This window comes from Thermothelomyces thermophilus, chromosome 2 (assembly GCF_000226095.1).
Source record: "Thermothelomyces thermophilus ATCC 42464 chromosome 2, complete sequence".
NCBI classification, from domain to species: Eukaryota; Fungi; Ascomycota; class Sordariomycetes; order Sordariales; family Chaetomiaceae; genus Thermothelomyces; species Thermothelomyces thermophilus.
In genome coordinates, this window is record NC_016473.1 from 5139970 (window position 1) to 5165016 (window position 25047).

General features: G+C 56.2%; 11 protein-coding genes across 11 annotated transcripts; 9 read left to right on the top strand and 2 right to left on the bottom strand.

Annotated features, from left to right (window-relative positions):
• Positions 1–1010: 1010 nt before the first annotated feature.
• MYCTH_2302925 (uncharacterized protein) lies at positions 1011–2368 on the top strand. Its single transcript, XM_003662309.1, has one exon. The coding sequence runs from the start codon at positions 1146–1148 to the stop codon at positions 2262–2264; it is 1119 nt and encodes a 372-aa protein (XP_003662357.1). The 5' UTR covers positions 1011–1145; the 3' UTR covers positions 2265–2368.
• Positions 2369–4549, bottom strand: MYCTH_2302926 (uncharacterized protein). Its single transcript, XM_003662310.1, has one exon. The coding sequence runs from the start codon at positions 4474–4476 to the stop codon at positions 2473–2475; it is 2004 nt and encodes a 667-aa protein (XP_003662358.1). The 5' UTR covers positions 4477–4549; the 3' UTR covers positions 2369–2472.
• Positions 4550–5449: 900 nt separating this feature from the next.
• On the top strand, positions 5450–7089 carry MYCTH_2302928 (uncharacterized protein). Its single transcript, XM_003662311.1, has 2 exons — positions 5450–6046; positions 6164–7089. Exons 1-2 carry the CDS (start codon positions 5843–5845, stop codon positions 6989–6991), a joined length of 1032 nt encoding a protein of 343 aa, XP_003662359.1. The 5' UTR covers positions 5450–5842; the 3' UTR covers positions 6992–7089.
• An 855-nt stretch (positions 7090–7944) lies between these two features.
• Positions 7945–9076, top strand: MYCTH_92255 (uncharacterized protein; the record flags this gene model as incomplete). Its single annotated transcript, XM_003662312.1, has 3 exons — positions 7945–8348; positions 8447–8768; positions 8861–9076. The coding sequence occupies 3 exons, from the start codon at positions 7945–7947 to the stop codon at positions 9074–9076; spliced, it is 942 nt and encodes a 313-aa protein (XP_003662360.1).
• Positions 9077–10533: 1457 nt separating this feature from the next.
• On the top strand, positions 10534–11251 carry MYCTH_2302930 (uncharacterized protein). Its single transcript, XM_003662313.1, has one exon. The coding sequence runs from the start codon at positions 10727–10729 to the stop codon at positions 11015–11017; it is 291 nt and encodes a 96-aa protein (XP_003662361.1). The 5' UTR covers positions 10534–10726; the 3' UTR covers positions 11018–11251.
• A 597-nt stretch (positions 11252–11848) lies between these two features.
• On the top strand, positions 11849–12656 carry MYCTH_110806 (pectin lyase-like protein). The gene has a single exon (XM_003662314.1). The coding sequence runs from the start codon at positions 11926–11928 to the stop codon at positions 12469–12471; it is 546 nt and encodes a 181-aa protein (XP_003662362.1). The 5' UTR covers positions 11849–11925; the 3' UTR covers positions 12472–12656.
• Positions 12657–13045: 389 nt separating this feature from the next.
• MYCTH_2302932 (uncharacterized protein) lies at positions 13046–15003 on the top strand. The gene is made up of 2 exons (XM_003662315.1): positions 13046–13419; positions 13477–15003. Exons 1-2 carry the CDS (start codon positions 13151–13153, stop codon positions 14630–14632), a joined length of 1425 nt encoding a protein of 474 aa, XP_003662363.1. The 5' UTR covers positions 13046–13150; the 3' UTR covers positions 14633–15003.
• A 170-nt stretch (positions 15004–15173) lies between these two features.
• On the top strand, positions 15174–15954 carry MYCTH_2056329 (uncharacterized protein; the record flags this gene model as incomplete). The annotated part of the gene is made up of 3 exons (XM_003662316.1): positions 15174–15347; positions 15397–15692; positions 15741–15954. 3 exons carry the CDS (start codon positions 15174–15176, stop codon positions 15952–15954), a joined length of 684 nt encoding a protein of 227 aa, XP_003662364.1.
• Positions 15955–16794: 840 nt separating this feature from the next.
• MYCTH_2302935 (uncharacterized protein) lies at positions 16795–17474 on the top strand. The gene has a single exon (XM_003662317.1). It carries the CDS (start codon positions 16919–16921, stop codon positions 17102–17104), a length of 186 nt encoding a protein of 61 aa, XP_003662365.1. The 5' UTR covers positions 16795–16918; the 3' UTR covers positions 17105–17474.
• A 1756-nt stretch (positions 17475–19230) lies between these two features.
• Positions 19231–21479, bottom strand: MYCTH_2138690 (uncharacterized protein; the record flags this gene model as incomplete). Its single annotated transcript, XM_003662318.1, has 2 exons — positions 19231–21160; positions 21355–21479. 2 exons carry the CDS (start codon positions 21477–21479, stop codon positions 19231–19233), a joined length of 2055 nt encoding a protein of 684 aa, XP_003662366.1.
• Positions 21480–23177: 1698 nt separating this feature from the next.
• MYCTH_2302937 (uncharacterized protein) lies at positions 23178–24688 on the top strand. Its single transcript, XM_003662319.1, has 2 exons — positions 23178–23619; positions 23698–24688. Exons 1-2 carry the CDS (start codon positions 23329–23331, stop codon positions 24637–24639), a joined length of 1233 nt encoding a protein of 410 aa, XP_003662367.1. The 5' UTR covers positions 23178–23328; the 3' UTR covers positions 24640–24688.
• The last annotated feature ends 359 nt before the right edge of the window (positions 24689–25047 follow it).

Here is a 25047-nt window from a genome sequence, read left to right on the forward strand (position 1 = left end):
TGTCCCCGGGCATGCACAAGTTTTGTCGAGAGTCCAACTGCACACAGTCTTGTTATCAGGATCCACTATCTACTCTCTCCGGGTTTTGACAGGCACTCCAGCGGGGGTTCGCTGTACTGGGCTCGCCCGAATCCCGAAGATCTACCGCCGGCCCGCATCTACCGCCATGTCAAGTCGCAATCAATGTCCAATGGGTGCACTTGCTCTGCTCCAAGCGTATCCTGGGGCGCTGGCATATATATGCCTTGGCGTGGTTGTTGCATCAACTGGGAGACAGATGCTAAGTCTTCTCTAACGCAGAACGATCGCTTTTACCAGCAGCAGAATTGAGCGTGAGTAAGTTTTGTTTATCGGACTTGTAATTGGCTATATCCCACCAGCTTACCCTATATTTAGATCGCCTATGACAACCTAACCAAAACCCTACATTCACTCGTTCACACTTACCCAAGACCTCGATAGCAAAGGAGAACAGCGCGACAGTAACAACCATCTTTTTGGCCTAGATGCACTCGCATTGCGAACTAAACGCGACTATCGAGGCTTAGATCGACTATATCATCAAGGCCGGCAGCCAGACCGTCATCATGCCCGACATTCATTGCCGACCGCAGAGCTAATTGTCACGCCGCGGCAGTCAAACAAGCGATAGCGCCAGGCTAGTATAGACTTCTACAACGATAATCTAGATGATCTAAAGACGATGCCGCGTCCTCCACAGTTCTGTACGTTATCAACCTCCTGGCACTTACTCGGCATGATTAACAAGGCTCGGTCTCGCAACCAACACGAACAACCAATTATGTTGCAGAGCAGGTTCCCCGATACGGTAGGTGGGCCTAGGCAGCGATCTGCATCATTGTGTGGTGTCGACATCACAGCCAATCCCTTAACCACCGGCAGCCTCAAGGAGACATGGCTGTCTGCAGGGCCACGAATGTCTGCATATGCCCGGCCCGAGGGAGACAGGTGGCCTGGTGAGCGTGTCTGCCTTGCACCATGGGGTACAAGGAAGCCTGCTTGTCCTTGACAGCTCAGGCTATTTGAGTCCTCGTGGTAACATCGAACAGCGAGAACCCATGGTCTTCTGAGGCACCACACTGTCGACTCTCTGCTCCCTGTAGCCAACTACTGCCCAAAGCATCATGACGACCTCCTCAGGACGCAAAGGCTTCTGCGCACGATGCGGCCATCCCATGAATGGGCATACCGCTGCAAGGGAAGCCAAATGCAAAAAATGCAAAAAAGTGTTCGATATTTGCCAGGTAAATTACCACGGCCTTGGTGGGTATGATCCAGAAGGCTGGAGGATCTGTTACAAGCCGTGTTACTGCGGGGTGAAGTACTACCCAGACAAAGCCCATTCTGCAAGACCACTGGAGCCTCATGAGTACAAGCCAGATCATCCTGGCTTTCGGCCACTGGAGACAGGGGAGGCAGACAGCACGCTGGACTACAGCATGACGACGGACTACACAACAGCAGAGCACGGAACGGCAGACTACGGGACGGCGGCAGACTACACCACCACAGATTATCCAGTGGGAAGCTCCTATACCTCGGCAGCCTACATCGCGGGCACCTACACGACCAGCGCAAACAGCTTGGTCGACGGCGATCCGGCTACCACCGGGCCTTCTTTGAACGATGAGAGCCTTTGGAATCCACCGCAGAGCAAGGCCTGGCAACCTCGCCAACCAGTCCAGGATTCTAAAGACCCCATCTCTACCTCTGACACGGCAGCAAGCCCCAACGCGGCGCCAGTGAGACAGAAAAAGGCTCGCCATGTCCGCTTCGGCTCAGAAGGGTCCGACGATTCACTCACGATAGCCGAGCCGCAACTGCGGGCTGTTTCTGATCTTGCGGATATGTTTGCTCAAATCAAAATTCGAGATGACACGGCGTCTGGCAGGTCCTCAGTCCAACAACCTGGTGCCGATGATGCCGAAGCCGTTGGTGAACCCATTTTCGTTGTTACCGAGGTCAAGAAAGGGACCATCCGTTTTGAATACCCCAAAGGCCACAAGTTCAAGACCAATCCCAACGAGTGGCAGGAGGTGACAACGGAATATGGTTCATACGCCTTGTTCACTAGCCCCTCTGGGCAGCAGTTCTACACGACAGAATTCGGGGCACTTGCACCCACCGAGGGCCATGCTTCCGGAAGCAAAGGGGCCCAAGGCAAAGCGGAAAAGAAGGGCAAAGAAGCGGCCAAGGGCAAAGGAGAAGAGAAAAAGGAGAAGGAGAAGCCGAGGAAGAAGTAAGGGGTTGGATGCGGAGCGGAGGGTTATGCGACAAAATGCAGGGAACATGGTTTAGATGCTGCATATGTCTTTCGAGTCTTCATTCGGGTTTGCGAGCAGGCCACGTTGCAAGATTGAGGTCTAGGTATTTTCACGTTCATTACGGTCATCTTGAAGTACTACCCATTAGTTGTTCACTGGAATGATTCAGCGGGTCTGCCAGTCCCAATCACTCCAGCCCCCTCCAGTCCTTTAGCCAAGGGTGGCTCATTGCTCCCGGCATGGCCAAGATGCAAGCATCCCGGTCTCCACAGACATCCTCCACGCAGGAGTCTATCATGCGAAGCGTGGACGTTTTCGACGGTTCCAATTTGATGACGCTATCGTGCCCGGCCCGTCGACGTGCAGAGTACGTCTTCAAGCGGTCTGGAACATCTGGGACGAATCTTTCGGTATCGCGGCGAAAACCCAGCTGGACGTCGCGAAGGACGACATTGCCCCTTTTGATATACCAAACCCAGTGGGAGTACTCCCTAATGTAGCCGCGTTCAATCCAGGGCCAAAGATCTGGCTCGAGGAGCTCTTTGGCAACGTAGCCAAAGGGGCGCCATGATAGATATGCATCTTCCTGAAGACGAAAGTTGTAGCGATGCCGTAGCACGTCAGCCCTAGATACTTGTTCCATGGGACCCCGCCCGGCAGGTGCCGGTTCGCTGTCGAGGAAGGACTGGGGCGATCCGGTCCAAGCAGCCACGGTGATGTCGGGCAGCGCCATTGAACCAAACCCCCAACGTTCCTCAAGTGTCTTGAGATAACGGGAAATGCGGTCGAGAATGACGAAGTCGCCCAAGAGAAAGATGCCCAGCCACCATGGGGCAACGCGTGGTCGGCGGAGTGCGAACATTTTGGCGAGCAGATTCAGGTCGCGGGATTCGAGAATCGGGTCGATCACAGTGCTGATCGAGGCCAGCCAAGGGCTAACAAGGTTCGCTTCGACATCGGGCTGCCAGAATATGCTCCAGATGATAGAGCCAATGGAACTGGGGTGCATGCTCAACGTCATGTAGTAGCGAAGATCGGTGACGTACTGTCGGACGGTGCTAATGGTATATTCGGCAGATTTGGTGCTCTGCGGGATGGGCTTTCCTAGCGAAGCAATCGGAAACTGCGGCTGGAGGCCGACGTTGCGGTAAAATGGCAGAGCGAGTGCAGCCAGGAACGCGGCTATAGGGGGCGGTAGGTTTGAAGTTTGACCCTTGTACTTGTGCCCCGGTTCAAGCAAGCCATACAAGCGACAGAATTCGATGAGCAGCTCGGTGGCCTCTGCAGCACTTGGTGGCGGTTCCTTCAAGACGAAGCCTGCCGGGCCGTCGGCGGTAACGACCACAAGGGGCCTATCGCCAGCGCAGAAAGCAGCCCATGGAGGGAACTCCCCACCATCCGCCAGCCAGCCAGGCTTAGGCGAGAGCACAGCGCACAGCCATCTGACTAACTTACGGGAGGCAGATGCTCCCAGGTTGAGGACGACCTCTCCGGCTGTGGCCCGAAACGTCTTAGCCGAGACCGGCAGCAGGGAAAACCGAGAGTACACTGGCTTACTGCCCTGCAGTTCGAGGATACGGACCGACAGGATGTACGACCAGCACATGGTCAGAAACGGAAGTCCTCTTTGTGCAGCCAAAAGCGCATGGCCTGGGATCGCAGGCTGCGAGTAGACGCGGCACTCGATCGGCCTTGGGTAAGATAGACGGAAGAACTTCCGAACGCCGTAGGCATATTGCAAATCCCACTCCAGCTTTTCTGTATCATCGGTGTGGTCGGGATCTGGTACATGCCACAAGGGCCGCCCAAATATGAAACGCCCCTTGGGCAAATTGTCCGGGAGAGCAGGGACATCCTTCAGCATGATGGAAAGATTGGCAAATTCGGCGGGGAAGGCGTGCAGAGGAAAGGCCTCGGCGAGCTTTGCGAAACGCGCCCACGTAGCGCGGCCGTCGTGGAACACGCGATCAATATCGGCAGAGCTTGGGATCAGGAGGTCGTGGTCGGCGCCGATCAGCTTGTCCGGGATGTCAGACGAAGAGCTTGTTGACATCTCTGAGGGAGCGGCATCGTGGGCGGAACAAGTCGCGTCGTCGGCGGTCCGATCGCTGGCGGGCTTGTCGTAGTCGGTCCGAATGACATGCTTCCCGGTGCAAATCCACTCGAGAATCTGTTCTCGTCGCGCGTCCATGATGCTCGGTCTCGTCCCTACTCATGCTTCGGCAATGTGGAGCCTGGAGGTGCTAGCAGTTGCTCCGGCGTGGCCATTGCCTTATGGGCGGCAAACAGTGGAGACTCGTTGCCAGGGCAAAACGCCACAAGCAGTGGGCAGCTGCCAGTTGCCCCACATCTCTCGACACCTGTATGGAAGCCCCTACATACATGCCAAGAATGATCCAGATAGGCGACGATCGAAATCCTGATTACACCTGCGCCCATGGGGTGGGTGAACTAAAACTAAATACTTGGCGCCAAACTGTCCCAGTAAGCTACCCGTATGAAGCCGTGGTGGATCCTCAATCACAGCCCCTCGTTCTTGTAAGCCATGCCGCTGGCCACTTTGTGATCCGGGGTGCGAATTCTCTACTGCCTATGGTCGTATGTACTAGCAATTGAGGGTAGTGAGGTTTATAAAGCGGCCCGCTGGCATTGTTACACCATGGGTCAGAATTGCGGCCTGTCTCACCCAGCAATTCAAGTCATTTTTAGTCTTTCCCCCCGTCCCCCCCCAAAAAAAAATCCATGGAAATCTAATACTCCAAGGAATATGACGGGCCCGTGGCAGGTGCTTAGTGCCGAAGGGGCAAAAGTCTCAGAATATTGCTCGGGCTAGGTTGCGACGACCACCACCCGCAAGAGCAACTACTATATATTAATTAGATAGATACCTTATGTATGTTGGAGGGCTTGTCTCGTGCCAAGAGCTCTTTCTAGCACTCGGGATGATGAGAAATCTGACTTGAGGGCCGGAACACGGAGTTCGTGAATCCCGAACCTCGGCTCACCTCAGACTCCGCTTAACTGGTTGGGCGGGTGCCAAGGTCAGCAGCCCCACTCGGCTCCCGCGACGCGGCCAGTCACGCCGTGTTCCAGGCCACCTCTGTACCTGTCCTTGGCGCTTCGCGAATTGCGCGATGGGTCCCTGGAGGTTCCCCCACTGTCACCGCCATCGAACCCACATGGGTGTCTCAACAGAAAAATGACGATATTAATAAAGCCGCCGACCGATCCGGCGCCATGCCTATCTTTGGTGCGGATGCCAACTCCTCGTCGGTCCTCTTCGCCAAGTGCGGTAGCACCATTTTCTGCATTGGCCGCAGCGCGTTTCTTTGGCTCGTTGTCGTGGCCGCGTTTCTGCTGGGCGCGCTGCGAAACCGCCTCTTTCCCGTTGCGCGCCGCAGCGTCCCCGGGCGCGTTGTCGATAAAAAGAAGCCGTGATAGGATTGAAAATCACAGCACACACATACACGCAGAGAGAGAGAGAGAGAGAGAGAGAGAGAGAGAGAGAGAGAGAGAGAGAGAGAGAGAGAGCGGGATAGAGAGGAATAACAGACAAGATGGCGGTCGGCACGCTCGCCCTCTTCTACCCGGTGTTCCTGCCCATGAGCGCCACGGCCATCGCCTACCTGGGCCACCGGGCGCTCTACGTCGATTGGCGCGCCGTGCTGACGCACTTCTTCACCGGGCCGGGACGCACCAGCCGGATCCTGCTGGCCTTCTTCTTGGTCTTGAACTGGAAGAGCTTGCCACTGGCATGGACAGTACGTCGTAACCCTTTCCCGTTCGCTCACTCGATCGCTCGCTCGCTCGCTCCCTTCCCTCTTCTCGATCGCTCTTTATACTAATGTCGAATTATACTAATGTCGAATCTTGGCCAGGTCCGCGTCTTCCATACCTTCATCTATCACATCATCCGGCGGCCCAAGAAGCTGCCCCAGCGGGCTCTCTTCCACTACGGCATCTCGGCCTCTCGCACCTCGCTCCTCGAGACCGACTACAACATCCACAAGAGCAACTCGACCTACTTTGCTGACCTGGACGTCAGCCGGTCGCACCTCGTCACCCACCTCCTTCAGCCCGGGATGCCCATCATCGGCGACAACGCCAAGCACCAGCGGGTGCGCGACAAGAACGGCAAGCTGGTGGAGGGCGCCTTCGGCATCGGGCTGGGCGCCGTCTTCTGCAGCTTCCGCCGCGAGATCGCGCCGCTGCAGGGGTACGAGATGTGGTCCCGCATCCTGTCGTGGGACCGCAAGTGGCTGTACATCGTGACGCACTTTGTCGTCAAGGGCAAGGTGCGCCCGACCGGCTGGGACGGCCGGCGCATGGGCCCGACGCGCGAGCGGGTGGTCCTGGCCGACGGCAGCGGCGAGCCCGCCGACTTCAGCAAGTACGTCATCGCCACCGCCATCAGCAAGTACGTCTTCAAGCTCGGCCGCTTCACCGTCCACCCGGCCCTCGTCATCGACGCCGCCGGCCTGCTGCCCGAGCGGCCGGGCGAGGGCTGGACGGGGGGCGAGACGGGCACGGGCACGCCCGAGGACCTCGGCGACCTGGACGAGCAGGGCGAATGGGACTGGAGACGGGTCGAGGCCGAGCGCAGGAAGGGACTGCAGTATGCCGAGCACTTTGCCGCCTTGGACGGCACCAACTCGCTCTTTGACGGCGGGGAGGATGGCGCCGTCGGTTACTTCCCCCTGGGTTGATACTATTCAAGGGAAACGTTGCTAGACAGCGGAAGAGAGAGAGAAGGAGGGGGAGGGCCGGGGAATTAAAGGCGATGTTGTCGATATTTATAATCGTAGACATAGGTATAGATCTGCGAATAGACTAAAAGGGGGGGGGCTACCGCGCGGTGTAGTCGTCACACCTCGGGGGCTGCCTTTAATACAAGTCGGCCGTTAACGCGAGCGAAGTCCACTGCGTTTCCTCTGCATGCCCGAACTGCGTATAATTACGAATTCTTCCCACATGTCGACTCGGTGTGGCGCTGGTTTCGACACGGAGGATAGGGAAGCCCTCAGCCAGAAGCGAATTAATTTGGATATGTACCATTGATGGTAGACACGGCAACCCATAATTATGGATAAAGTACAAGCTGAGCCAGATGAACTAGATGCCCTGGGGAGGAAAAGAAGTCCAAGTTTCCAGCCAACGCAGGCCCCAGTTTCTATAGGTACCCAGTTCCGCGCTCATCAGGGGTGCTCTTTCCCAGGCCACATCAGGCACCATGCAATCTCAACTAACGCACTCAGCTGATGCATCCCGACGTCCGTGAGGTAATTACACAGTGGTTGCATCCCATGCTTTCATCTGAACTTTTGCGTTGCCGCATCTCGCGTTCCACATCCCGCACACGCCAGCGCTAGAAACCATGCATATTCATTACGAACTCGCGCATCCAGCTCCGAGCCGGGCATTGCAGCTCACTTACGCAATGGGCCGAGCGTTGATTACGTCTTCTTCAGAGTCGAGCATCCTCATATATCAAACAGACGGACGCCTTCACAATTTATTTCCCATGTCCTTATCCTCGAGCATAGCCGTCTCCTCGAATACTTACCCATCAAAATCCGACAAGCAAGAGGCGACCGCTCATAGCTCATTATCGCGTCCACACAGCAAATTCGCATCCCATTAAAGAGAATAACATATAAAGATGGCAGTCCCAGTCGACTTACACGACGACGGGGACCGCCAAGCGGCTTCTCTCGTCCCGCCGGCGGCGGCGGCGGCGCCGCGGCTGTCGCTGCACCGCCTCGTCACCCGCGACCCGCGCGAGAGGGTGCTGGTCCACCCGCTGATCTGGACCGACAGGCAGCTGGCGGTCCTGGACTGCCGCGTCCGCCCCCGCGGCGACGCCGACGACGACAACGGGGGCGACGCGGCGGCGCCCGAAAGCGGTGGCGGCGGCGAGCGGGCACGGAAGCGCAGGCGGGCAGCCGACGAGCTCGCTCCACTCCTGCGCCGCCGTCTCCGGTGCCGGCTGGGCTGGGATCTGCTCCGGGACACCGTCCGCATGCTCCTCGAGTCGGTGTCCAGCGCCGTCGCCATGGATCCTGGGTATGTCTTCCTGTATTCTCTCCTTTTTTTTTTTTTTTTTTTTTTTTTTTTTTTTTTTTTGCCTTCGTCGCCTCGCTGACAGAGTATCTTCCTGCCAGCCAAGAAGCCCACCTGCGTTACGCCCGACGGCCACGCGTCGCGGTTCCCTACTGTCGTGTGTCGTTCGGGGGCGTCGGTTTCGCGTGCTTTGACGCGGACATGGCTGCGCGCCACCGCCGCGCCTACACCCCCTGGAAGTGGCGGCGGACTACCCCGGAGGAGGAGAAGGAGGAGGAGGGAGGAAAAGGAGGAGGGGCCGATTGCCCTGCCGACACGGGCCTGCTGTTTCCGCTCCTGGTCGCCCTCGTCATCGCGCTCGCGCAGCAGGAGCGGCTCGACGCGGCGGCACAGGCACGAGGACCGCCCCCTTCGGGATTCACTGTGAGTACCTAATCACTCACCCTGCTCCCGTTTTTGCCTATCCTGCGTGACCGAAATAAAAAACGGATCTCGTCTAACCTCACTCCTGGCAGGTTCGCATCCTCTTCGCCGGCAGGGATACGGCCACGCCGTTCAACGTCGTTTCCGCGCGCGTCCGGCCCGCTTTTCTCGACAAGCTCGACTTCCCCACCCGGGAGCCAGCGCCTGATTCGGGGCTCGACGTCGAGTACTGGCAAGTCCCGGCCAAGCCGTACAAGACGCTGGCGCACCGGCTCGCCCGCCGTCTCGAGGCAGGAGCGGTGCCGTAATTACGACACCGAGCGGGGGCGGACACCGTGATGACGGACATTGGGCGCGCTCGCTCGAGATGCGACGACTACATCACAAGGGGTTCTTCTCGGCGCAACGCTAAATGAAGGGATGAAAATGGTGAGTGGGCTTGGCGAATCGAGATATCTCTCGTGTTCGCCCTTAGCTGACAGGGATACACAGGGCTATATATGACTACACTACGTTATCCAGTACGGATTGAGAAGTTCGTAAGTAATCTGTACAGGGACATACGGAGTACGCATGTACCGTACAATACCATGTCGCCTTCATCGGAAAGTCGATTGCTTATCGTTGCGGCTCGGCGCTTGCAGGGTCCAAGACCCACCTGCCTCGGCATCCGGCATTTGACTCTCGCATGTCTCCATGGGTTCCTTGTAGCGCGGTTCTGGCGACAGGGGCCAGCGATCAGTCCAAGTTCAGTCGAGACGGATATCGGATCAGACGATTTGAGCAACAACACTGAGAGAGAGGTGGAATTGTGACTAGAGATGTGAAACGATGTGTGCCTCAGTGTACTGTGCTATATGACATTCAGCGCCATCGAGAGCTCTTAGCATAGGCGCAGAGCTCTTTTCCATGTAGGGCATGTAGAAAAATCGGTGGGACTGGATGGAGCTTGCAGTCCTTCGCGAATGTACCGTACGCATGTACGGATTAGTGTACTTCGTACGGACGTATGGCGAAATTAGATTTAGCACAAGGCCGATTCCGTACCCAAAAATCAATCGCGGCGCCGCATTCACATGCAATTGAAATAAATCTCCCAAATTCAAACCTCCGTCCACACATATCACCATCCAACACCGCAACCGTACCAGCCAGCGTTTTTCCCTTTTGTTTTTGCTTGTCTCTCTCTTGTCTATCTCCCTATCTTTATTTGCTTGATTTTAATACCCAAAGACACTCGCCCAAAATGGCCACATTGAGCGCCGAACAGCAAATAGAGTTCTTCCGCGGCATCCCCTGGTGCGCCGCCCACCTCTCGTCCCCCTCGCTCGTCATCCAGGAATCCGTGTCGCACCGTCGCAAGCCTGGCCTCCTCGACAGCCTCGTCTCGCGCACACTCAATCGCCCGGACGCCCTCCCAGCCTACATCATATTCTACCACGTCCCGCCGGCGTCATCATCGGCACCCACATCCACCACCTCATCACCATCGTCGCCGTCCATAACAGAGTCAACACCCTCATCACACTCGCAACAACAACAACAACAACAACAACAACAACAACAACAACAACAACAAAAGCAGCAGCAACAACAAGAGCGACCCGGTGCAGCAGCAACAGCAGCGGCGACGGAGGATGAGACCGAGCAAGGGGTAGCCGGGCCGCTCATCACCGAGATCAAGGCTCTGGTGGCGCTGGGGCCGATGCTGAACGGGTGGTGTCGGAAGCTGTGGAGCTTCCAAGCGTATTAGCCACGCGTTTGCCACAGCTGTATGAGGCTGTTCAACGCATTGGCCAGTTCCTTTTGTCTATAAATATCAGTCGTTTTTGTCTCCTTTGTAGATAGTTCAACAAGGCACTGTCTCCTTCGTACAGCCACCCACTACAGACACTGCTTTCAACGCTCCCGGAGCTCCCACTGCGTTCGGCAGGTGGGAAGGGGTGTGCCACGGCGGAATGGTGGTGACGCTGCTGGACGAGGTCATGGGCCAGGTGTTCGCGGCCAACCGGATGCACGGGCGGCTGCCCGCCGACGCGCCCGCGACCATGACGGGCTACCTCAACACCCGCTTCGAGCGGCCCGTCCGCACCGGCCGCGGCGCCGACCCGGCCGTCGTCCTGGTCTCGGCGCGGCTGCGGCGCCGCGAGCGGCGCAAGTTCTGGCTCGACGCCGACGTGAGCGGCCCCGGCGGCGAGGTCATGGCCCGCGCCGAGGCCCTCTTTATCATGCTGCGGAGCAAGCTATAAAGGCAAGAGAAGAGAAAAGAAAAAAAAAAAGTCAGAGGAACAGGGCAATCGGGGGTTCGAGCGTTGATTGTTTTGAATTGTGGGAAATACGGATAATTAATTAGAGGTTAGATGGAACGGACGGATAGATAGATGTGTTAGTATATTAATTATTAGAGGAGACGGAGTTTTGCAGTTCAAAGGTTAGAAGAACTAATACAACATAAGCTAACTAATATCGCAAGATTCGGATTCGTTGGTCCGCAAGTTTGAAACAGACTTCTATGTGGAATCGTGCAGCATTGTGCCGCAAACAATCATGATATTACAGCCCCTAACCCTTCCTGCCTTGCATCATATATTACTGATTTCGTATGCAGGATTCCATCCTAGCAACTACTGTGTACAGGTATTTCCAATGTAATCCGTACATGCATCAGGGACACAATAGAGTGCCCGTCACTCACGGTGCCGTAAGCCGGAATGCACAACCGATTACAACCCGTCTCCGTCGAGAATGCCACCTCGATCTTCATGCACCCCCGAGCCAAGAGATGGGCGAAACAGACCGCTGCGGCAGTCAAGATATTAATTAATTTGCCTAAAACAGTAACGACGACCTAAATTTCCACGAATCCAGGTTCTGTTTGATAACAGCACAAGGAAAAAAAAAACGGCGAACGTGGCATGATTGCTTCCGCAGACGAGTTGGGCCGGGGGGAGGGGGGTTACCCGTTATATATCTTCTATAATATTACACACACACATATAATACATATACGGGTGAGAAACCCCGTTCTTTTGGGACCCGCTGCTCTTTTCTCAACCCATGCTGATTCCCAAAATAATACCGCCGTCATCGGCACCACCCACTGAACACCAACAACAACACCAATTAATTAATTACTTCTAATACCACCACCGCCAACATGCACCCGCTCGCAACCCTGCTCTGGGCGCTCGTGTCCTCGCTGTCGGCAGCGACCATCACGTTCCAGGTGCAGCGGTCGAGCAACCCGACGGCGGACGAGCAGGACGCGTACGCGCGGATCGAGGCGGCCATGAGCGCGGCGGCGGCGCGGTACAACCGGCTGGCGCCGCGGGCGAACAAGGCCATCACGGTGCAGTACGTGCCGTCGGTGCCGACGGCGGACGGCAACTTCAACGGAAACATCCGGTTCGGCTCCAACCGGGCCTACATGACGGAGCGCACCGCCCTGCACGAGACCGCCCACACCCTCGGCGTCGGCCAGACGCGCGCCTTCGACGACCGCTGCGCCGCCGGCAGCGCCGCCGGCTGGCCCTCCGCCACCGCCCTCCTCCGCTCCTGGGACGGTCCGGACGCCGTCATCAACTGCGGCGGCGGCCACTTCTGGCCCTACGGCCTCAACTACGAGTCCGAGATGAGCGAGACCAACGCGGACCGCCACTGCCTGCTCGTCAACGCCATGCTCGCCGACGGGCTCGCCGGTTAAGTTACTCAGGGAGAGAAAATAGAGAAAACAGAATAAAATCTGGGGGGGGAAGGAGGAAAGAGATATAAAGATAAGAGGATTCTCTTTCCCGTCTGATTAGTAGCATTGACGAAACCCATTACATCATGTTTTTAGTTGTTATATATGATAAATCTAGGCGCCCGCGCCACCGCTCGACCCATATGACATTGCTTCCCCTGGCTCAGGTGCTACTCAGTCTTTACTCAGCCTTGCTTACCTCTACTCACCCTAGTTACTACTATTGTCGGCAAGACTACACTATAATAGGTTAGGAATTACTTCAACTCCAGCTGAAATGTGACAAACCCTGCTCAGACTTCCTCTGAAAGGGTTCAGACAAAGGTAGGCCAGGCAGATTCCACACGTAAGGCGTCTAAGTGATTCGCTAAAGCTAAAGGGCTTATTATAGCAATAAATTACCTCTTATAATAGGGCCACCTCCAGAAGCACCCCCCAGCTCAGCCACCAGACGGTGGCTTCGCTGGTGCACAGACCCTTGGGTTACCCACATCCGCTCATCGTTGGCAGGAAATCCAATTGCCCAACCATCGGGCATCAACTTCGCTCATCAGCGCGAGAGTGCACATCTCTGGTTTCCCCGACGTCGAGAGGCTTCCTCTTAAATTTTGTTTACGTAAACTATAAGGTCCATCAACCCATGGACAATTTCCCGCCAACGGCTGAACAAATTGAAGAAGGCCTGAAGGCCTTCATTGACTCCATCGACCCAAATGATGTCTGCAAGTTAGCTTCCCAGCACAATTCGTCCAAGACCTGCCGGATGTTTCGAGATCCTGCGAATGAGAGCTATAACGTCTGTTACTTCGTCGAGTTTGAGGACGGTACCAAGTGGGTTGTGAGGATTCCATTGGAGCCTTACATCTCCAATGTCTGGGACAAAGTCCAGAGCGAAGTTGCTACGGTCCGGTGAGTTGGTTTTGATATTTTGACCTCGCCCTCCGACCGGCTCTAACCAAGCAGTAGCTACCTTCAAACCAAGACCACGATACCCGTACCCCATATCCACGCCTTCGGCCGTGGTGGGACCGTCGACGAGAAGAACCCCACTGGACATGCCTACATTATCCAGAGCTATATCCCCGGCCAGTCGCTAGACATCTTAGCTTTTAGGTGCATGGATATAACACGGAGGGAGTACTTCTACTCACAGCTTGTCGACATCTTCGCTCAATTACGTCAGCAAGAATTCCCCTATGCAGGCTCCTTGATGCCAGACCCAGATGGCGGGACGATTCCTGTTGTCGGTCCGTTGCTCTCTATACAACTAAACGAGTTGCAACTGCAAAACCGCGAATTATCCATCCAGCCGGCCAGGTTCGCTTCCGCCACCGACTTTGCCTTCCATCAATACCACCTCCTAGAGGAGACTTATAAGCTCCCCGCCTACAAGCTATCTCGACAGGTTGCAGAGCTCGAGGTATTTGGGCTCGAGGACCTGAAGACGAGAATATCTGGTTATATCGACGATCGTCTCCCCTTCGTGCTGACCCATACCGATCTTCGTCCGTCCAATATCATAGTTGACGAGAACCTACGGATTCAAGGCATAATCGATTGGGAATGGGCAAGTACGGTGCCTCGACAGTTCTTTCTGCCGCCTACATGGCTTGCAGGTCTTCCTCCGGACTGGGTGTCGGGAGTGGAATACCGGATCGAGTACCGCTGGTTTCGCGACGCCCTTAAAGCGGGTACATCTGAGCCTTGCCGTCAGCTTGCTTCTGAATGGGACCGGAAGCTCCCGACGCGGATCGACTTGCCTTTAGCCGTCACGCTCAGACATCATAGTTGTTTCGTCAACACATATTATCGGGGCGTCTTTCCCAAGTTTTACAAAGGCTCTTGGAAGTACGAAGTCAACAAGTTCTTCGAGTGCGATGGCAAGGACGGGCAATTCTCCCTTCGAGTTCAACAACGATTAAGGGACTCGGAACGGTACACTCATTATTTGGAGGAGAACGGGCTTGTTCCGAGCCAGCGGTGTAGAGAAAGGCAAGAACCAACCGAGCCACCTATTTCCGATTCAGGACGTACTGTTGCTCTTCTACCCGCTGCTTGTCCTCCTGGAGCTGCTCAAGACTGTCCAGCGACACGTTATGAAGATCCCCTTCCAATTTCTTAAGCTCTCTTTCCCACAACTCAATCTCCTCTTCCGCCTCCTATCTTATTATTGATCTCACACACACAACGGTCATTCTTTTCTATCTTTGAAGACCCTCTTCTTTCCCACGTAGGTAGGCTCTTTTCCATCTGCCCAGAGAGGCATTGATGTCGTTTTGACCGCACCCACCATCTATCGGACACTTATAGCCGACACTCCTCTCCATCTGACCAGACAAAGGTTTGGATTAGGAGATACATAGCTGTGTTTTAGAGGGTTAGCCCTAGCTTAATAGTAAGCTATCCTCTAAGTACCTATCCTAGTTTATAAGTTAAGACATTCTAAAGAAAGAAATAAAGGACTAAAAGGGGTAGAGAAAGTAATCTTTAAGCCTTTAAGGGGGCCTAGGCCCCGAGGTATTGAATGAAAGGCAACTCGGCGCGGGGTCTACGACGGACCGGAAAACCCCGCTGCTCCCGAAACATTTTTTCTTAGCCGCATAAGATACCCCTCGATGCCCCGCATCGTCATCTTTGGAACAAGGACAGCAACGCAGTCTCCTATGGCGTCAACAACGTTCGCACTGGATGTAGCAGAGAAAGCTCTCCTTGAGCATGGCTTCTTTGCTTTGGACGACTCCCTGGTTGGGGACCGGATTTGGGAGATGGAGGAGAGGGGGTTCCCGTACTTCACAGAGTACGGCTTGGATTTCTGCCGACAATTTGCCTTTGATCAGGTAAGGAGACGAGGACATCCCATATATAACAACTGCCTAACAGGATTAGCGCATCCGATCTATCCTCGAAAACTCCTTCGAAAAGTGTAGTCTCGGTCACTGGCTGAGATACGAGGAGTTCCCTGGTCACGTCGAATGCTTTAGGCGGGGCGGCCCAAGGGCCGGTCGGCGTGTTCTCGTGGTCCACCTGTGGGCCAAAGGATCGCAAGTGGCGTATTACGTCGGTTCGCATCTCCATGAGATGGCTACTTCGAGGAGCAGACGGTCTTTGTACGAAATACCTCTTTCTGAGCTGGATCGCGTGGGCTCTAAGCCTAAGCACAAAGACTTCCCAGACGGTGGCATGTAAGTTACAACTCTATATTGTGGTGTCAGCGTTCTAACATTATGTAGAGTAATTCTTGACGCGCGGCTCGGTTTCGAAATCAAGGAAGGATACGCAATCACGTTTCTATATGCCACCGACGAAGTAATCGCCAACTGGGCGAAAATAGTCCTTCCTTACTCAAAAGCGTTGGTAGAAAAAGTCTCTGACATGGAGAAGGAAAGCACGAGAATTGGGCTAAACTTTGCATTTGAAGTTTCTCCGGGAGGTAAAGCTACATAGCTATTTTCATGGGTCGTGGTATGCCAGAACATCCCCAGCTATATTTGCAGTTTCATGGTTGTACTCCCCTCGCCCCCCCGCCTCCCCCGCCGTGCGGGACCCCGTTCATAATCTGCGAAATGGGAGCATGCAGAGTTTGGTCGGCAATCATCACTTGAGCTCCCGACTCCCCCCAGGTTTCATCAGCTGCACTGGTATACTCGTGGCTGTCTACCCTCCATGCCGGAATACCATTCATAAAATGCAGAAGGGGAGCATCAAAGTCTCCCAAATCGTCCCGCCGTGCTGGGCTGCTACCTTGAAACTGAGTTCGGTCGGCAATCACCACTTGAGCTCCTGACACACCCCAAGCTTCATCAGCCGAACTAGTAGCCTCGTGGTTGTCCACCCTCAGTGCCGGAACACCATTCATCGTCTGTAGAATGGGAGCATGACTGCTGCCTAGTAGAGGAGGTTGGTCGGTGACCATCACTTCCCCATTGGCGGTCTCGTGGTTGTCCGCTGTCCATACTGAAACTAGGAACCGAGAAAGTCCGACAACCCTCAGCTACGAGACGAGTATCGTACTTACAAAAATCTCTCCAGCTGCGGTAAGACTCAACGCAGCCTTTACAGAAAACCGTTCGCTAACAACAGCTAATAGATGGTGTTCCAAACATTTATTTTTCGGCCGCTTACGCCTTCATAACATTCTTGTCATGGACCTTCTTGGGCCTTCTCTAGAAAGCCTCTTCAGAGAGTGCGGGCGGAGGTTTACACTCAAGACAGTGGCCATGTTAGCCAAGCGTATGGTATGTATATATACTAGTCCCAGATTACTTGATACTAATATGCTTCCTAGCTATATGTCGTCGAACTTGTTCATGCGAGAGGCTTTATACACCGAGATATCAAGCCTGACAATTTCTTACTGGGGAGACCGGGAACGCCGGCTGCCAACAAGATACACCTTATCGATTTTGGCATGGCCAAACAATACCGGGATCCGAAGACTGGGCAACACATTCCCTACTGCGAGAAGAAGTCGCTCGTGGGTACTGCGAGATACATGAGCATCAACACACACCTTGGGCGGGAGCCATCGCGGCGAGACGACCTAGAGGGAGGGACCAACGTTGAAAAGGGCCCCGGGGATTGCGAATCGGGTTGAGATCCGGCGAGGCGGCGCGGAGTCGTGGGGTGGCTGTAATGCGGCGTCGGTCGGCCAGCCCGGTGAGGTTGTAATCAGTGGGGTATTGCGGAGAGTCAGAGCTGTTTGAAGCTCCTCACCTTCCCCAGGGTGGTGCCGGCTCCACACTTCTGGTGATGTGCAGATGACGATGCCAAATGTATGCTCTCCGGCCCGTGGATGTCTGCGCCCACGTCGGGCGTCATGAGAACACGGGCCCCGAAAGCCTCAGAAGCTCAGCGGGTCAAAACACATGGAACGAACATGTCGCTACAGGTCTGGACGGGATGCCTCAAGAATGGAATAGCTACTTCTCATTGACTTGTTTCTATGACGAACTTGCACCGAGCAGTGTCTGACTCATGCCCTCGGCAATGGCTGCCCGCACTTGTTAACTCGATGAAGTGCCCGTGAAGTGGGAGCGTCTTCGGCTCGGCCATCGTGTTATATTTGCTGTGTTTGAACAGGGCCAGCCCTGACGATATTTCTCCTCCTCCTCCTCCTCCTCCTCCTCCTCCGCGAAACTTAAGTTACAGTCTCCGGGGGCAGGCCGGCGCACTAACGTCGACTACAAGCGTGGCAGTCGATTCGTCTCCAACGAACGCTTTAGACAGTTGGTTAATAGGTCTTCCGGCGCTTTGACGTGCATTCAGACCCAAACTTCTGGAGCAAACGGTCGGTGAACCTTGCTGAGCTACCTGGTCAGAACTGTTGCAACTTTATCCCCTAAGGCAGAGCTAGGCTTGATTACTGAGACTAGGCGAGCTACGTGTGAGTGTTGAATGCTCGCGGCGGCTATGATAAGGCAACGGAAGTTGTCGTATGGCCTTATAATAGCCTACCATTCTGGCGTAGGTTCTCTAACGGGAGCCGATTCTCCGTTTTGGTTCCGTCAGAAGTGAACCGAGCGACTTCCGTCGAATGCCAGCCGACCAAGTGTTTCATTTGCTGTTGCCTTCCCAAAAGCATAACAACACGCCCTTATATAGGTAACCAGTCACTGCCGTGACATAACCTACGACGAGTATAAAGCTTTCCGAATCCATGCCAGACATTCAATGGGCTAATTAATTATGCCTTAAGAAAGGGGAAGAAGAGCCCAATGGATACCTCCGTGACCCGTCCGATCCCTTATTGATTGATTACTCCTTGATTTGGCCACCGCAGAAGCGCTAGCACGTCCAGGCTGTGCGATTGGAGCTCGATGAACCTGCCCAAGTGATACAGTTCGTTTGTCTGCGGACGCGTTTGTCAGGATAAGCCCTGTGGATCTGGCAAACGGGCTGGCAAACGGAGGGTTCTTTGTTCCTATCCTCTACTTATACAGAGCCACAGGGCCAGCCAACGTAGGAAGGAGACATTGCTCTTTTGAACATTTTACAACTTACCAACTTTCTTCCATCAATTGGAACCACTATCTTCTATCACCAAGGGACATTTGCTTGCGGGAGGGACCTTAACGAACAGCGCAGCCAACGCGTATTATACGCCACGCCATATTATTGTCAACCCGTCCGTGCTAGTCCCAGCAAACAGCCGCACAGCTCAACGTCGAAGTCCACTTACGGTCATACGCACGAAACCCTCCCACCGTTTCCATCTTACCCTTTTGGCTCCCTCTTACTTCGTCGACCCGTGTAGAGGGAACGGGTCAGTGTCCTTTGTCCTCCATTTCGGTGCGGTTGATGGTACGATCGTTGATTTCCGCATCCATCCATCCATCCATCCACAGCATGGGATGGAGATTGGTGTGAGCGGTAAATAACTAATTGCCTTTGTTGGCCAATCCTTTGGAGCTGTTAATTACGCATTATGTATGTACATACGTACCTATCTATATAATACAGTACAAACCTACATACCTTAGTCTAACATCTAATAACATCTCCATCTAATATCAACTCCGGAATTCTCTAACTGATCCATATCCCTCGATCAAGCAGTACAGGGAGAGCCAAGGAAAACCGAGAACATAAAAGGAATCAAACAGAAGAAGAAATCTAAACCCAACCTTGATACACCGCCATAACTCCCGCTAGCAAATACCGGAGAATAATTAAGGGGTGGGTACAGATCGACGAATGCCGATTTCTCGGTCATAGAGAAGCTTACATGCCATTCTCCGTCTCGCCGCCATCGATTTCGATGTAGAACTCCCTCAGCACCTCCTCTCCGATCTGGATCGCCTCCCTCCTGCTCGTCCTGCTGCAGACCAGCAGGTGGGCGACGTACGTCCTCGCGCCGTCCGTGTACAGGCCGACGCGCTCCCCGGGGACGCAGTAGTCGACGGCGACGACGATCCTGTCCCTGAGGTCCGGCCGCCGCTTCTTGAGCTCCTCGCAGGGGGACAGGCCCGACGGCCACCGGACCACGCCCGCCCTGGGCGCGGGCACGTAGACGAGCCGCGACCAGTACTGGGCGCCCCGGGTCCTGCCCTCCTGCGCGTGGTCGAACGGCCGGGCCGCCAGCCGCAGCCGGTCGTGGTCCCCCACGGCGGCGAGCATGTGCGCCGCGAAGAAGTCCACGCCGTACGTGTGCCCCGACGGCACGCTGACCCGGTACCCGGGCGGGCGCGCATTGATCTCGAGCAGCTTGCAGGCCGCCTTCTCCGGCTTCTCTTCTCCGTCCTCCTGCCCTCGCTTCTGCTTCTGCTTCTGCTCCTCCTCATCCCCATATTTCCTCGTCTTGGGCACGAGATCGACCACCCCTTCGCCGGCATCGCCGTAGGCCACGGCCGAGCTCACCATCCTGGCCTCGACGTGGAACACTCCGGTGCGGAACCCGGCCCGGACCAGGACGTCGCGCATGGTGTCCCTGGCGAGGGCCTGCTCGCGTGCGGGCAGGGCGCTCGGCATGGTCAGCGCCTCGGGGCTGAAGGTGTCGAGCACGCTGGCGTCGCGCCGGTCGGCCTGGCAGGGCGGCTCGTCGGCGACCTCGCAGAAGAGTACCTCGCCGTCGAGCATGACAAAGTTGACGTCGATCTCCGGACCGTCGAAGAATGGCTCGATGACGGCGGCGCTGCCGTGGCGGGCGGTGGCCTTGGCCACGGCCGGGGCGAGGTCGGCCGGGGACGACACCTTGCTGACGCACTCGGACGACCAGCCCTTTGTCGGCTTCACGATGAGCGGGTACAGCGGGGTGAAGGTGGCCGAGGACAGGAGGGCGTCGAGGTCGTCCACGCTGGAGACGCGGGCGGTGTGGCCGGGCGCGTCCTGGAGCTGGCGGGAGCGGTGCTTGTCGACCGAGATCTCGAAGGCCGAGACCGGGTTGGCGGGGAGGTTGAGGAGGGCGGCAACGCGGGCGGTGGTGACGAAGAAGTTGTCGGAGAGGGTGAAGACGCCGTGGATTGGCAGCGGGTAGCTCGCGATGGCGTCGGCGATGCGGTCGGCGACGCCCGCGTCCTCGGTCATATCGACGGCGAGGAAAGCCTCGCGGTGCTGGCGGTTGTCGTCCGTGTCGGGCTGCAGCCAGTGGCCTTCGTCGTCGACGATGACGAGGTCAATCCCCAGTGCCCTCGCGGCACGGTAGACGTGCCCGCCGGCCGTCAGGTTGGGCCGGCCCCTGATGAGGGCCACCCGCCTGCGGGGGATGGGGCGCGGGGTGAGCCAGGGAGCGTTGTTGAGGCGGTCCCGCAGCTCGTGCGTTAGCCCAAGAAGATACTCTTGGAGCTGGAGGATGGACACGGAAGCCTCCAGGTCGCCCCATTGGATCACGCCCGCTGCCTGCTCAATGAGCTCGGCCAACCCGTCCTCCGAGTTGACCGAGGCCGCTGGTGACGACCTGCGGGCTGTATACTTTTTCAGCGGTTCTACGCAGTGCTGGATCTTGGAGATGGGGAATGGGAAGTCCTGGAGGCGGAGCTGCAGAAAGTCGGAGCGGGCGACGTAGCCGTCAGTTGCGGGCAGAACAGCAGTGAATACCGAGACTCCGGCATGGGACCGATTGGACGGGCCAAGGCCTAGGGTCTGAAGGGCCTCGACGAATCGCGAGGGAGGATCCGGGTGTGGGCGATGGCCGTTGCCGACCCCATTAGCGCGGCTGGCGCAGCCGGGGCCATCATGGAGCGACGAGCTGGTGTATGAGAAACGCAGCGAGCTGGGTAGGAGGACGATGTGAGCGACCGAGTACAGGTCGCAGAGAGGGACAAGCTCCCAGAAGAAGGGGCGGGAGAAACTGCTCGGACCTGGTTCAAGATCAGCAACCACACGGGCAGCAGGACACACACTCGAAACTTACCGTTTGCAGCACTCAAGGGCGAGGGGGGAGTATCGAGAGGCGCCGAGGAGGACTCTGCGTCCGAATCGCCGAGACAGAGAGGCCAGCCATGGACCTGACTTGGGAGAACCCCGAGAGCCATTTGCGGCAGGCTTCCCTCGAGCTGGCAGAGCAAGGTTTGTGATGTAGAGAATAGAGGAAAAAGAAGAACAAGAAGATGAAGAAGCGGAGTAAGCAGAGGAAGAGAAAACGGGAAACAAATGAAGCAGTCCGTGGTCGCGATGGCTGTTGTTAGCGAGTCCCAACACCCCAACCTGGAATTTGACGAGGTTTAAGATTAGAATCTCGCTGGAGAGAAAGACTCCGGGGGGAGTCGAGCGGCTCTGGGCAGTGAAAAGAAGGAATTCTGTATGGACGGAATGCAAGTACAGACGAATTAATGCTAATTTACCAGGTACCCGGTTCACAGAGCTAAGGCAGGAGCTTGCTTGTTGGTGGAAGGTCGAGGAGAGAGCCGATGGCGGCCTGGGAAGCCGATGTTTCGCTTTTTAGAGTACCCGAGGGACCTGAAGGGCCGAGTCATCATCCGGGTTGTTCACCGCTGGATGGTCATATCGACAGTGAAACGGCCAAGTACCAGGGCGAGGGCGTCTGCGTCATCAAAGAGTTCGTTTTCGGACTTTGGATCGGATGGCCATAAGCGAGAGAGACAAACAGATTACGGAGCACGAAGTACCGCGGAACAAAAAATGCAGGGGAGTGAGACGAGCGGGAAGGCGCTGCTCCGTACCAACTACGTGTACGGAGTACTCCGTATTCCCTGGGGCGGCACGGGAATCGAGAACCTTGATGGCCGCAAACAGATCAGTGAGATGATCTGATAACCAACACCGCCAAACCACCGGGGCCCGCTTTTGGAGCTTGGCTGTGGCACCTTGCGCCGCTTCCCAATTTCCCGATTTAACAAAGCCCAGCTGTGGCCGGGTTTGGGCTCCCTTATACCTTACCATCCTGACCGTGGTTCCCTAACGGGAGCCGGTTCTCCGTTTTGGTTCCGATAGGTTATAACTACGCCCTTGGCGCAAACGTCTGCGCAACCCCAACGTAGTAGAAGGTAACCTGTTCGATTCCAGTTTGGAGCGGTACGCCTTAGAGGTGGCGTTTTTTCTAAATTATACCCTAACCACATCGCATCATATCGCATCACATCGCACCGGCGCCTTGGAGGTGGCGTTTGAAATACCCTAACCATAACAAATCGGCCCCCTGCTGGACTAGCGGATCATTCCAGCCTACACGCTTGGCCGCCGTGTAGCCTGTCAGGGGGTGTGGCCGGGTTTGGGCGCCCTTACGGAGTACAGCCTACTATCCTGACCGTGGTTGCCTAACGGGAGCCGGTTCTCCGTTTTGGTTCCGATACCAGCCGACCGCAGCAGCAATTCCGTTGCCCTCTGCTCTCTACGAGAACCTTGACGGCCCGAGAGTACCTTGATGGCCTCTCGCAGCCTGCTGGTGCCCAACGCGCCTCACATCTCACTGCAGCTGTGCACCGCTCCGCACAAGATGCAGCCTGCCCACTCTGATGGGCGCTTTCGTGCGACGCGAGACGCAGTAGGCGTGGAGGCAGGCGTGGAAGCCCCTCTCCCCCTCACGCCCGACGATGGGGAAATAACTCGTTATACACTGTAAGCCGGTGCATTTTTGTTTCTGTTGGTTTCGTTTTTAATTTTATTCTCCTTGTTCTTATTTTATTTTTCTGGTTTTGGTGTTCTCATCCTTGTGCTTCTTTTGCCCAGCCTCCTGTTGTTTCACCGACCCTGAGACGATCCTGAAGTCCGCTCGAGATATCCCGACCTGATCTGGACTGTTGGTCGTCAGCCGCTCTTGAAACCTGAACTTCACTTCTCTTCCTTCTCACCGTTCGAGCCCGGATCCTCCTCAACTCTACTCTTCCCTATTAGAACCAAAAAGTCCAGGCACTGCATTCCAAGATGTCGCTCTTAACTTCGTGGCTGCGGCTGGGGAGCCCCAAGATGAAGATGGATCCCTGTCCCTGCGCTTCACACAACTCCCTCGCCATCGTCGAGAAGGCCGACATTCTCCGGGACCAGCTGGCAGACTCGACGAGCAAGCAAGCCCAGTGGTTGGTCCAGCGCATCGTCGAGACCCATGCCGAGCTGCTGAGGCTGCCGCACCTCCGCCCGGGGAAAGTGATAAATCAACTGCTTGGCAATCTCGTATCGGCCTGCTCCGACATTTACGACCAGGAGGTCGTCGACAAGGTACCCTTCCCCGGAACCAAACAAAACCAGAACCCTCGCTAATGCTCCCGCCTTCCTACCCTTCCTCCCTCCTCCTAGGTCCTCTCCAACCCTAGCGTGAAGGCCATCCTCCCCTCCCTACGCCAGATCTGCGCCCAGGCCGAATCCTGCCTTGAGCTACACTGGGCCGAGCACGTCCTCGCTGCCGCCCAGGGCGGCGGCGGGCCCGACGAGGTCCAGGCCCGCCTCCGGACCTTCCCTTACTACGAAAACTACCAAGAACTGACCCGCCTCGAGCTCTGCGCCATCCTGTCAGCCACCAAGACCGCCCCGCGCCGCATCGCCTTCATCGGCTCGGGCCCGCTCCCGCTGACCTCGCTCTGCCTGCTTCAGGCTCTCAAGCAGCAACAACGACAACAGGATGCTCTCCTCGGCCCCGCCCTCCTATCCCCACCGCCCTCTCCGTCACTCGACGGCCCGCAAGACGCGAGGAAGCCAAACAACAGCAAGCAGGGCCCCGTGGTCCTCAATGTCGACTGCGACTCGGCGGCCATCGCCGCCTCGCTCAGCCTCAGCCTGGCCCTCGGCGAGGCGGGTCGTGGGATGGAATTTATGTGCGCCGAGGCCGAAGCCGGGCTCCAGCCCGAGCCCGACGCGTCGACCTCCTCCCCTCCTTTGACACCCTCCTCGACGACGACGGCGATGACGACAACGACGACGGCGGCGGCGGCCGAGGGTGGGAAGCAGCAGCAGCCGCAACAACAGAAAGAGGACCTGGCCGAGTTCGACGTGGTGTACCTGGCGGCGCTGGTGGGCCTGTCGCGGGCCGACAAGGAGCGCATCGTGCTGGCCGTGGCGGGCCGCATGCGCCCCGGCGCCCTGCTCGTCGCCCGCAGCGCCTGGGGCCTGCGCACCTGCCTGTACCCGGAGGTCGACCTCGCCGCCACCCCCGCCCTGCGCCGCCGCCTCGAGTGCTGCGTCGTCGTCCACCCCTACGGCCAGGTCGTCAACTCGGTCATTGTCGCCAGGGTCCGCGGGTAAATCATTATTTAAATTAGGAGAGGGGACGGAAGGAGAGGGATAGAGAGAGTGTGTGTGGTGCGGCTTTTTTTTTTCTGGGAGACTTGTTCCTTCATGATCAACTGTTGGCCCAAACTAAGGTACGGAGTATTCTATGAGATCTTATCAAAACCGGGTGGGGATTTTGGTGGGTGGGGGTTGCTGGGTGTTGTGGAGGGTGTTGTGGAGAAAAAAAAGGGGGGGATACTCCGTACAGTTTGCTAGAGTAAAACAAAAGGCAAAGGGGAGAGAAAAAACAACAAAAAGAGAGGGGTTCATGGTGTGGCATCTTTTGTTGTTCTCATGGCGGCGGTCACATTGCAGCAATTAAATATCTTTATGGCATTCTTCGCGTCTCCGCACTCCCTTTAATAAACAGCAATCTTCGTG

Excerpts from the sequence above, each read along its gene's own strand:
- MYCTH_2302925 (XM_003662309.1), top strand. The coding sequence starts at position 1,146 with ATGACGACCTCCTCAGGACGCAAAGGCTTCTGCGCACGATGCGGCCAT.
- MYCTH_2302926 (XM_003662310.1), bottom strand. The coding sequence starts at position 4,476 with ATGGACGCGCGACGAGAACAGATTCTCGAGTGGATTTGCACCGGGAAG.
- MYCTH_2302928 (XM_003662311.1), top strand. The coding sequence starts at position 5,843 with ATGGCGGTCGGCACGCTCGCCCTCTTCTACCCGGTGTTCCTGCCCATG. Across the intron at positions 6,047-6,163 it reads GCTTGCCACTGGCATGGACA|GTCCGCGTCTTCCATACCTT; the intron begins GTACGTCGTAAC and ends AATCTTGGCCAG.
- MYCTH_2302930 (XM_003662313.1), top strand. The coding sequence starts at position 10,727 with ATGGTGGTGACGCTGCTGGACGAGGTCATGGGCCAGGTGTTCGCGGCC.
- MYCTH_110806 (XM_003662314.1), top strand. The coding sequence starts at position 11,926 with ATGCACCCGCTCGCAACCCTGCTCTGGGCGCTCGTGTCCTCGCTGTCG.
- MYCTH_2302932 (XM_003662315.1), top strand. The coding sequence starts at position 13,151 with ATGGACAATTTCCCGCCAACGGCTGAACAAATTGAAGAAGGCCTGAAG. Across the intron at positions 13,420-13,476 it reads AGCGAAGTTGCTACGGTCCG|CTACCTTCAAACCAAGACCA; the intron begins GTGAGTTGGTTT and ends ACCAAGCAGTAG.
- MYCTH_2302935 (XM_003662317.1), top strand. The coding sequence starts at position 16,919 with ATGGCCAAACAATACCGGGATCCGAAGACTGGGCAACACATTCCCTAC.
- MYCTH_2302937 (XM_003662319.1), top strand. The coding sequence starts at position 23,329 with ATGTCGCTCTTAACTTCGTGGCTGCGGCTGGGGAGCCCCAAGATGAAG. Across the intron at positions 23,620-23,697 it reads ACCAGGAGGTCGTCGACAAG|GTCCTCTCCAACCCTAGCGT; the intron begins GTACCCTTCCCC and ends CCCTCCTCCTAG.